This window comes from Pelobates fuscus, chromosome 5 (assembly GCF_036172605.1).
Source record: "Pelobates fuscus isolate aPelFus1 chromosome 5, aPelFus1.pri, whole genome shotgun sequence".
NCBI classification, from domain to species: domain Eukaryota; kingdom Metazoa; phylum Chordata; class Amphibia; order Anura; family Pelobatidae; genus Pelobates; species Pelobates fuscus.
Window position 1 is genome coordinate 366,193,847 of NC_086321.1, and position 12,055 is coordinate 366,205,901.

Genomic DNA, 12,055 nt, shown 5'->3' on the forward strand with positions numbered 1-12,055 from the left:
GACTACAGCTTTACTGCAGCCCAGTATCATTTGGGGAAACACTGCACTAGATATCTCCATACCATAAAATGAAATGTGGGGAAATTGAAATGAAAATCTGAAGCCAATAATCACAGAATTGACAAAAAAAAAAAACTGCTCCCCTGCCTGGACTACTTCTGCCAAATAGTCAAAAGTTCTCTTAACTAAATCCTAAACCTATGAGGGCAGGCAGGAAGTGGAAGGTAGAGCATAGTTTAAATGCAGTGCACTATTTTCACCATAATCACTACAGTGTGCAGTAATGATTATGGTACTAGGAGTGTTCTTTTAAAGAGGGGCCATGTTTTAAGATTAAATTATAGCACTGTCGGTTTTCAAGTGATATTTTTAGATTTTTTTGTGGACTTTGTTTGGCTTCCAATCTAGCTTGCAACTTCCTCTACTGTATACAAGACAGCCAAGCAAAGAGATAACCAAGTAATTCCACCATTAGGAATGTAAATAAAATGTAATCCATACATTATGTCAGTGAAATCCCAAGCATTGGACTAAACAATACACTTAATGGCTGTTTGCTTTTACCTTTTCCAAACAAATTACTAGCACACAGCTGCATCCAAGGAAACAGATGCGATTGCGCTTGCTGTGCCTCAAAACACATTGACGTAAAGGCTGCAATAGGCTCAATGCAGTTCTTAAAGGATACCCGTCATGCCAGGTACAATGTATGCCCTTTATAAAGGGCAATAAATTCTATCTATGCATTGTGCTAGAAGTTCTGCAGAGTGACACTCCCTGCCTGTTCAAATATATGAAAAGTCTATTGTATAGAAAATAAACTTAACAGTGTTGTAGTCAAACATGTAAAGCAAAATCAAATTTTTTATTTGGTTTCCGGCTTTGCCTGTCCACGGTTTGCACGAGCACGTATGCACTTACATACCAAGTTGAAAACCCTACGTTAAACTGGATGCGCAGATAGTGCTTAGCTTAATACTTTGCCATATGGATATTTAGAAACAGATTGAAATATCCAAGTACAAAGTGAAAGCTACACATTTGTACATAGATATATGCCGTAAATCTGCTTAATTTTTTTGCACTTTATGTTGCAGTCATATTATATGAAAAGATTGAGGAGCGAAACATTGAGGAGATTCTCTCCCTGCAGGAGCTGTGATAGGAAGACTAGCAGAGCATGAGAACATTTGTCACTGACCAATTTCACCAACTGCTCAAATTGCAAACAAGTAGTGACACAAGCAATAGCTTAGGAACAGAGAAGCTTTAGACTTTAAAATAAAAAGAGCTAGAAAAATAGAACATTTTGTCTCAAAGAAGAAAATGAAAGATTTTTTTTTAGCGGACTAGTATTTGCATTTCCGAACGATTCTTCGTTATGAATATGACCACACCCACCTCAGAATGCCTCTGGTGAAGCGAATTATATTCCTTTTTAAGCTCCGCCTCCCTCTCCTCCAAACGACCAACTGGAAATAGAATAAACTATTAGATTACAAAAATAATACACTGAAAAAAACAAAACATCCAAGATACCCGAAAGTATTATTTTTACATTTTCCATGCAAGGCAAATCTGCATTATGTAAACCAACCCCCCTCCCCTTTCTTAACAAGATTTACACGAAATGATTAAGAGTCAAACTGAGTGGACTACAGCCACAAGACTCAATGTACGGTACAAAACAATGTGTAACCACTTTATATCCAAACCTGCTGGGTGTGTGTATTAGGGATCAACCGATATTCTGGATTTTGGAAAATATCGCTATCGGCCACTATTAATACCAATATTGTACACAATGTGAGAGGCAGCGGTGACCCAGCGCACGCAGGGCCGGCGCATCCATTATGGCGGCACAAGGGGCGCAAGAGCTGAGTAACTGGCAGGAAGGAAGCGCACAGCGCTCACCCTACCAGTCAGTCACTCAGCGCTACGGAATTTGTTGGCGCTATATAAATAATAAAATAATAATAATAATAATAATAATAATTGTAGCGTGGTTGAGCATACCGCTCACAGAGAGCACTTCCTGTCAGTCCGGCCGGGTACAGGAAATTGAAGCTCCTGTACCACGGCCCGCTGCGTTCGGCCACGCTACAAGAGAGGTAATGAGGCACACCAGGGAGGGGAGAGGACTACTAAAAGGGGGGGGAGGGGACACACAGTAAAGGACAGGGAGGGAGGGGAGAGGTATGCTAAGGGTCAGGGAAGGGAGGGGAAGAGAGAGAAAACACACACAAAAAAAAAAATCTCATTGGCATGTATATTTGGTCTATTTACCACTTAATTTAAAAAAAAAAAATATATATATATATATATATATATATATATACATTTTAATTTTTTTTAAATAAACATGTTCAGTTAAAAGTAGATTTGTGTAGAAATAGTTTATTTTTTCAAAAAGAGAGAGAGATTTTTTTTTTTTTTTAAAACACAAGTTTCATTTTCATGAGGAACTTCAGACCTTTCGTATTACACATCATGCGAAGCAAACAAAATCTTGAAATTCAAAATTACCCCATGCATTTTTTGTGTCTGCAATGGAGTTCTGATATCTAGGTTCATGTGCATCACCCGGTGAGCAGCTTATTCTGGTAGTTTACGACAAAGTGTGTGAATTAAGCAGGTGTGATGGTGTCATTGTGACAGGAGTTCTAGGCTAGGAGAAACATGTACATTCAGTTAGACAGAGAGCGCCTGTGCTGTGTCTTACTTTGATCTGCATAGTTCTTCGCTTTAAGTTCAAGTTGTCTAGTTTGGGACTCTAAGTTTTCCACGCGCACTTGCAGCTCTTTCTTATCCTGCTCTTGTAAATCTTCAAACTCAATAAATTTCTAAAAATAAATAAATAAATAAAAATAAATTATACATTTATATTGTAGATTTCAAAACAGGCACTTTAGAGCAACTACAGTCCAACTATAAGCACTTCTTGCAGGACAGTTTTGCCACAAACACACACACACAAAATAAATAAATACAAAATTGTTCTACAGGAAAGAAAAACTAACAGTAACCACAATGATATCAAAACATTCTACCTCTTAACCCCTTCAGGATGGGTGACGGACGAGGTCCGGCATCCTGGGGATACCCTTAACGACGGGTGACGGACCTCGTCCGTCACGCGGTAAAATTAACTCCAGATCGCGGCGATCGCGGGGTTAATGGTGCTCCGGTCTGCCTCTGTATTAGAGGCAGACCGGATCGGGCTGTCCCAGCACATGTGCCCGCTCTGACAGCATGTCAGAGCGGGCACATGTGCTGTGTATACTCACCTTCTGGCTCCCTGCACTTTCGGGTTCAGTGTGAAGTGCAGGGAGACGGATCAGTGCTGATCCTGCCCACTGTAAAAAAAAAAATAACGTTGTAATAAAATCCCACCCCCCTTTACCCATTTTAATAAAAAATTAACCCCTTCCCTGCCAATTGATCACTGACTATAGTGATCAATTGGCAGGGATTACATTTTACTGTCATCTGATTTTATTTTTTTAACCCCTGAGGGTTAATTATTATTTTTTTTTAACCCTCAGGGGTTAAATTTATTTTATTAATTAATTTAAATATTTTAAAATTATATATTTAGCTAACTGGGGTGGGTGGAAGTTAGTGGGGAATTTGGGGGTTTTGAGTTCGGCTAACTAGTGGTTAACGTTAAAAAAAGTTTTAAAATAAGCTTTAAAAAGTTAAAAATTACTTTTTAAAAAAAAGTTTTAATAACGTTTAAGTAAAAAATAAAAAAGACACCCGCCTTTACCAAGTCCAAATAAAAATGAACCCCTTCCCTGCCAGTCGATCACTGCCTACAGTGATCAAAATACAGATCACAGTATTATACTGTGATCTAATTTGTTTTAACCCCTGAGGATTAACTTTTATTTATTTATTAACTCTCAGGGGTTCAATTTATTTAATTAATTAATTTACATAGTTTATAATGATATATTTTGCTAGCTGGGGTGGGTGGGAGTTATGGGCAAATGGGGAATTTACGGTTAGTGCTGCTTACTGCTAGGTAGGGGTTAACGGTAAAAAAAGCTTAGAAAAATGTTAAATCTGTAAAAAAAAAAAGTTTTAAGAAAGTTTAGAAGGTTTTTAAAAAATAATAAGCAAAACAAAAGTTTAAAAACTAGTTTTAAAAAGTAAAAAAAAATACATTAAAAAATACTCATTACCACTACACCTGGAACAAACTAGAGAAAAAATGATCCCACGCTAAGGTTCAAAATATGCCTTTTGAATTACCCCAGGGTGTATTCTTTAATAAATAGTATGTGTTTGGGGGGAAGTTTCAATAACCAACCATCTAAACTACTCCAAAATGGAACATGGACACAGCGTAAAACTTCAAAGTTAGAAAAAAACTGAATGGCTGCATCTCAAATGTGCCCCTTCAACATTCACATATACCTGGCAAAGGTACATACGGGGGTATTGCTGTACTCCGCCAACATAGCTGAGCAACATATGAAGTATTTTACAGTCGTAGCACACATAAGGATTGCAAAATATACTGTGCAAACTCACTTTGTGTGTCAAAAAGGCAGAAAAAACGCTTATTACCACTACACTTGGTACAAGCTAGTGGAAAAATGATCCCACGCTAAGGTTCAAAATATGCCTTTTGAAATACCCTGGGATGTGTTCTTTAAGAAATGGTATGCCTTTATGGTGTAGTTGTAATATGTAGCCTGCTCAAGTGCTCCAAAGTGGAACACGGACACATCAAAACCCTCCATGAAAATTCACACTTAAAAATGTAAACTTGTCACGTCTCTTTTACAGCACTGTAACTTCACAAAACATTGCCAAAGACATACAATGGGGGTGTCATTTTACTCAGAAGACTTAGCTGAGCATAATTTGGGAGGTTTGAACTTGAAATATACAAAAGGCCCAGCAAAAATGTAATCCGTATGTAAAAAATGCCCAAAATAAATTTTTTACCACATACTTTGGCATATATTGGTGAAAAAATGGGGGCATTTTAAGGCACAATATGCACCATATGAGATACCCTGGAGTGTATACTTTTACAAATGGTAGGCCTTTGTGGGTTTTTTTTTAAACAGTCAAACTGTTATAATACCCCAAATGGAAGCATAGGCTCATTAACCCCTTAAGGACCAAACTTCTGGAATAAAAGGGAATCATGACATGTCACACATGTCATGTGTCCTTAAGGGGTTAAATCCGTCTCTCAAAAATCTACTGTGAATACTGAAAAGGACAGGTCTCATATATGGCACTGTAGCTACACGAAATAGTGCCAAAGACATACAAAGGGGGTGTCATTTTACTCAGCAGGTGTAACTGAACACAAAATAAAACTTTGTAAAGGAATAGCACACACCAACTTTACAAAATACACATGAGAAGTTCTTTGTTATAGGTTTGTGTGTCAAAAAACAAAAAAAACTAAATTTTTCTCCAATATTTAGCAGAGGTTGGCGGTGAAATGACTATGTAGAAAGTGTCAAAACAACCTTAGGTAAATAGCCTGTGATGTCTACTTTATATAAATATATATACTTTTGTGTGGCAATTTTGTTTTCTTTTATAGCTATTAAGCTTACAAGACAAACATACCAAATTCTAAAATTGCTCCACATTAAAAGTTTATTTTACTCCTTGTGCTTTGTGACCTGTAACTACCAAAAAAAACTTAAAATCCCAGACACATTATATATTCTGTAAATCAGAACAACTAAATGAATTTATTTTTAATTGCTTTCTTTAACCTGCACTAATTATGCACACATTATTATTGCAAAAACTAAAAAAAATTTACATTTTCTTTTGCATTTTTCTGTATTTTTTTGATAATAAATAAGTATATATATATATATATGTGTTACATCAAATTAAAGCCCTTTCTGTCCTTTAAAAAAACAGTATATAATATGTGTCGGTGCAATAAACGAGAGAGATGCAAATTGCAGTTGAACGCAAACAGCAAGAAAATGCAAAAATTGCTTGTGTCATTAAAGGGACACTATAGTCACCTGAACAACTTCAGCTTAATGAGGTTGTTCAGGTGAGTGCTACAGCTACCCGGAGCCTTTTTCTTGTAAGCACTGTATTTTCTGAGAAAATGCAGTGTTTACATTGGAAGCTTGGAACACCTCTTGTTGCAGTCAATCAGACGGCCACCAGAGGGACTTCCGAGTTCAGAGGCCCTAAAAAGGCCTCTCGTCCGATGCATTCTGGGTGAATGCATCAGACGGGCTATCAGCACACAAAGCACTGTGAACGCGCTTTGTGTGCTGATAGCCTGTCAGCACTGCTGTGGGCGTGGCTTCAGCTGACAGCTTCAGCTGACAGCTGAAGCCCGAACCCACAGGGACGCTTACTGTCCACAATAGTGGTTGAAGGGGGGGGGGGGGGAGACCTACTCTCCTTCCCCCCCCGGCCCCCACCGCTGTGCGGCGGGTGGGGGCCCTAAAATTATCAATAAGGGGGGGACCTACTGTCCCCCCCACGGCCCCCACCCCTGTGCGGCGGGTGGGGGCCCTAAAATGATCAATAAGGGGGGGTGGGGGCCCTAAAATGATCAATAAGGGGGGGGACCTACTGTCCCCCCCCCGGCCCCCACCCCTGTGCGGCGGGTGGGGGCCCTAAAATTATCAATAAGGGGGGGGACCTACTGTCCCCCCCCGGCCCCCACCCCTGTGCGGCGGGTGGGGGCCCTAAAATTATCAATGAGGGGGGACCTACTGTCCCCCCCCGGCCCCCACCCCTGTGCGGCGGGTGGGGGCCCTAAAATTATCAATGAGGGGGGGACCTACTGGCCCCCACCCCTGTGCGGCGGGTGGGGGCCCTAAAATGATCAATAAGGGGGGGGGGGTGGGGGCCCTAAAATTATCAATGAGGGGGGGACCTACTGTCCCCCCCCCCCCGGCCCCCACCCCTGTGCGGCGGGTGGGGTCCCTAAAATTATCAATGAGGGGGGGACCTACTGTCCCCCCTGGCCCCCACCCCTGTGCGGCGGGTGGGGCCCTAAAATGATCAATAAGGGGGGACCTATTGTCCCCCCCGGCCCCCACCCCTGAGCGGTGGGTGGGGGCCCTAAAATGATCAATAAGGGGGGGGGAGGAGCTACTGTCCCCCCCGGCCCCCACCCCTGTGCGGCGGGTGGGGGCCCTAAAATTATCAATAAGGGGGGGGCCTACTGTCCCCCCCGGCCCCCACCCCTGTGCGGCGGGTGGGGGCCCTAAAATTATCAATAAGGGGGGGGTGGGGGCCCTAAAATTATCAATGAGGGGGGGACCTACTGTCCCCCCCCGGCCCCCACCCCTGTGCGGCGGGTGGGGGCCCTAAAATTATCAATGAGGGGGGACCTACTGTCCCCCCCGGCCCCCACCCCTGTGCGGCGGGTGGGGGCCCTAAAATGATCAATAAGGGGGGACCTATTGTCCCCCCCGGCCCCCACCCCTGAGCATTGGGTGGGGGCCCTAAAATGATCAATAAGGGGGGGGGACCTACTGTCCCCCCCGGCCCCCACCCCTGTGCGGCGGGTGGGGGCCCTAAAATTATCAATAAGGGGGGGGACCTACTGTCCCCCCCCGGCCCCCACCCCTGTGCGGCGGGTGGGGGCCCTAAAATTATCAATAAGGGGGGGGACCTACTGTCCCCCCCCGGCCCCCATCCCTGTGCGGGGGTGGGGGCCCTAAAATTATCAATGAGGGGGGGGACCTACTGTCCCCCCCCGGCCCCCACCCCTGTGCGGCGGGTGGGGGCCCTAAAATTATCAATGAGGGGGGACCTACTGTCCCCCCCGGCCCCCACCCCTGTGCGGCGGGTGGGGGCCCTAAAATTATCAATGAGGGGGGGACCTACTGTCCCCCCTTGGCCCCCACCCCTGTGCGGCGGGTGGAGGCCCTAAAATGATCAATAAGGGGGGGGGTGGGGGCCCTAAAATTATCAATGAGGGGGGGACCTACTGTCCCCCCCCCCCGGCCCCCACCCCTGTGCGGCGGGTGGGGGCCCTAAAATTATCAATGAGGGGGGGACCTACTGTCCCCCCTGGCCCCCATCCCTGTGCGGCGGGTGGGGCCCTAAAATGATCAATAAGGGGGGACCTATTGTCCCCCCCGGCCCCCACCCCTGAGCGGTGGGTGGGGGCCCTAAAATGATCAATAAGGGGGGGGGGGGACCTACTGTCCCCCCCGGCCCCCACCCCTGTGCGGCGGGTGGGGGCCCTAAAATTATCAATAAGGGGGGGACCTACTGTCCCCCCCGGCCCCCACCCCTGAGCGGTGGGTGGGGCCCTAAATACAAAGGAGGGGGGGACCCTAGTTAACCCTCCCCCCCCACCCCCCCGAAAAAAAAAAAATATCTCCCTACCTACCCCCCTCACCCTAAAAATAATGAGGGGGGAACATTAAGCGTAAGACAAGCTTCTGAAGCTGTGTCCTTAAGGGGTTAAAATCCTATTACATTAGTCAAAGTTTTACTGCAAATCCTAAAGTAAGTGTGTAGAGGTCACTGACATGTCAGCAGGTTTGCTTTTTATTTTAAAATACATTATTAAAACAAAAATGCTACTGGAGGCAAAATGTGTGCTTCACAAGATGCTACTCAGGATTCTGTGGCACGCAATAAGATAAAGAAAATTCTGAATCAAAGGTTTCCATTGTATAAGAACTTGCACTATACAGAGCCTTTTCTATCCGTCAAGGCAGGATATGGAACTAATAGAATCACAAGAGATGACTGTGCCATACACACCGTTTAGTATTTAAATCAGTCTTCCTTTTTTTTGTTAAAGCACTTCCGTCATGGGTTTATATTTAAAAAAAAATAATTTTCCCCACCTCTTGTCGTCCAAGTCATTTTAAAGTTGCCTTTGTGTAAACATAAGGTCTAGTTCACCGTCAATTTTTTAAATGATCTGTAATATCTGCTGGAATAGCTGTCTGGAACGAGGGCTGAGATCAGCCATCAATCAAGTTTCGATAACAAGGAGGATGTCCAAAGGAAGGGACACATATTATTAGGGTTTAATCACGAAACATATAAAAAAAAAAAAAAAAAAAATAAAAAAAAAAAGAAGTTACCTGGGCACTATCCTAAATCCCTATACATAATTAAATAATTTTGTGACACTAAAAACCTACAGTTATTTCAATGTTCAGAGGGATTTAGCATAGTGCGCAGGCAACTTTTTTTTTATTCTACGTATTGAGCTGAGGAGTACTATAGTCAGTGTCGCTGCCCAGGAGTAGTGGGAGTTTGAACACAGGGCTTCATTTTGTATGTTTTTATTCACCAGGCATAAAAGATAGATTTTGGAATCTCTAACTCCGTTAAAGTCACAGTTTGGCTATTTTAGGTTAAAGGGACACTATAGTCACCAGAACAACTGCAGCTTAATGTAGTTGTTCTGGTGAGTATAATCATTCCCTGCAGGCATTTTTATGTAAACACTGTCTTTTCAGAGAAAAGGGACACCTCCAATGCATCTCTATGAGAAGGTGCTGATTGGCCAAGCCGGCTTGTAGGTTTCAGCCAATCGAATGCTTTCTCTATGGGGACCTGCGCAGAGCATGACAATAAGCTAAGTTTTATTACCGTTTAAGGTGATTAAGGGGGGCAGCCACCTAAATAGTGGTTTTAACACTATAGGGTCAGGATTACAAGTTTGTGATCCTGACCCTATAGTGTTCCTTTAAATTATACCATTCAATTACTATGATTTGGTGCCAACTCAATGTATAGGTGCTTGAGAGTAAAATTAATAAAATAATTAATAAAACAAACAATTCTCAAAGTAGCTTTAAGAAACAAAATAAATAAAACATCATAAATCACAAAAATAAGACTATCAGGGTTACTCACTATTCAATAAAGTGAGAACTACCGGGAATTCAAACAAAATTTCAAATTTAAGGCCATAGTAGCCAAGCTGAACACAAAATTATTGTTTTTTTCCTAATTTTGCTAATTTGGACTTAAAGGGACACTGTAGGCACACAGACCACTTTATCTCATTGAAGTGGTCTGGGTGCAATGTCCCAGGTCCCTTAATCCTACAGTGGTAATTATTGCAGTTTCTGAGAAACCGCAATAATTACCTCTGAGGGTTAACTCCACCTCTAGTGGCTGTCTGGCTTTTGGAATCGAAACGGGCCTTTGGTCCGTTACCTGATGCTGGACGTCCTCACGCTCAGCATGAGGTCCTCCAGTGTCAGATTTTTCCCCATAAGAAAGCACTGAATAATGCTTTCCTATGGGGAAATCCTAATGCGAGCTCGGTCATTGTCGAATAAGGTCTCCCCTGCCAGAAGGGGGAGGAGCGTAGGCTGAGCTTGACCCAGCACCGAGGGACATTGGCGCTGGATTCAGGCAAGTGACTGAAGGGGTTTTTAACTTTGAGATTCACGTTTATTTCGTTCTCATATTCGTGAATAACCATGAACTATACATCAAAACTGCTTCAATAAAGGAAAACTTTGCAGGGTTAAGGGACCTGGGAATATGCACCCAGATCAATTCAATGAGCAGAAGTGGTATGGGTGCCTATAGTGTCCCTTTAACCCCTTAAGGACACATAACATGTCATGATTCCCTTTTATTACAGAAGTTTGGTCCTTAAGGGGTTAAGCTAAAAAAAAAAAAAAACTGTTTTGGTGCCTACAGAGAAATTTGGTGGTAATGCAATTTTTTCACCAAAACCGGTATTGCAGTATTAAACATTTTTGTACAAACTGCCAAAATAGCAGAAAAATAAATCTCTCATGAGATGGTTAAATAACGCAGCTAAAAATTCCATCTATATTGAAACTTTTTTTTTCCCTACATACATTGATTCAACAGTTTCACTTCTTTAATTTTTTGCATAAAGAATAAAAAAATTTTTTTTAAATATATAAAAAAATACATCACAAGACAGCAGTCTCATGACAATCATCCAATGTATCTGGCAGTTCCCAGACTAGAAGCCTCTTCAGATTGGAGTAGAAGACTTATTAATAACACGGTTCAAATTTCACAAGTGGCAAAACAGATATTCAATAGACCAATTTCTTGCAAAGCCATAATTCGCCATAATTATTGCTGGCATGGCATCATGGGAGCAGGGCCGGACTGGGAATGAAAAGCAGCCCTGGAAAAAAATCCATACCAGCCCCGTAATGCATCGCGCCAGCATAGTGCGCAGATATGGAAGCGGGAAAAAAACTGAAAACTATCACTCAAACATAAAAGAAATCGTTTGTGCATGGAGGGGTGCTGTGTGCATGGAGGGGTGCTGTGTGCGTGAAGGGGTGCTTTTTATGTGTGGAGGGGTTCTGCGTGCATGAAGAAGTTCTGTGTGCGTGAAGGTGTTCTGTGTGTGGGGGGGGTTCTGTGTGTGTGGAGGGGTGCTGTTGGTGGGGGGAGGAGTGTAGTGTGTGTATGGGGGTGGGTTATAGCATTGATATATTTATATAAAAAAAACATTTTTTAATCCCCTCCCCCTTTACCTTTGGTCAGGGCCCAGGGGAGAGGGGGAACTTTTCAATCCCTGGTGGTCCAGTGGTGGCGCGTGTTGTTCAGCCTGCAGCTCCTCTGGCTGCAGGCTGACTTCGCTCTTCTCCCGCGAGAACAGCAGGCAGATCGGAGCGTTGCCATGGTAACGCACGGCAACGCTCCAACATGCCTGCTCGCGGGAGGAGCGTTCTCGCTTGCAGGTTCCTGTCAGACCAGGTAGGGGAACAGAAGCTCCCCTACCCAGTGGTGTACACATGACCTATGGGGCCCCGGTGCGAAAATTGATCCCTGCCCCCCCCGCACGCTTACTCTGCGCAGGCCGGGGCCGCAACACATGGCGGCGGGCACCTGGTCGCAGGGGTTGCGGGCACCTGGTCGCAGGGGTTGCGACCCCTGCGACCGCGGTATGTACACCAGAGCATGCAGATGCACACACACTTAACCCCTTAAGGACCAAACTTCTGTAATAAAAGGGAATCATGACATGTCCTTAAGGGGTTAAAGGACCACTACAGACACCCAGATCACATCAGCTCAATGAAGTGGTATGGGTGTCAGGTCCCTCTAGTTT

General features: G+C 43.6%; 1 protein-coding gene across 2 annotated transcripts in view; it reads right to left on the bottom strand.

The window, feature by feature from the left end:
• SPAG9 (sperm associated antigen 9) overlaps positions 1-12,055 on the bottom strand; it is a 70,630-nt gene that overhangs the window by 42,301 nt on the left and 16,274 nt on the right. For both annotated transcript variants that reach the window (XM_063456074.1, XM_063456072.1), the window contains exons 2-3: positions 2,723-2,843; positions 1,402-1,472 (exon numbers count right to left, since the gene is read on the bottom strand). In XM_063456074.1, the coding sequence (XP_063312144.1) occupies positions 1,402-1,472; positions 2,723-2,843 (192 nt within the window). The remainder of the gene's footprint in view (positions 1-1,401; positions 1,473-2,722; positions 2,844-12,055) is intronic.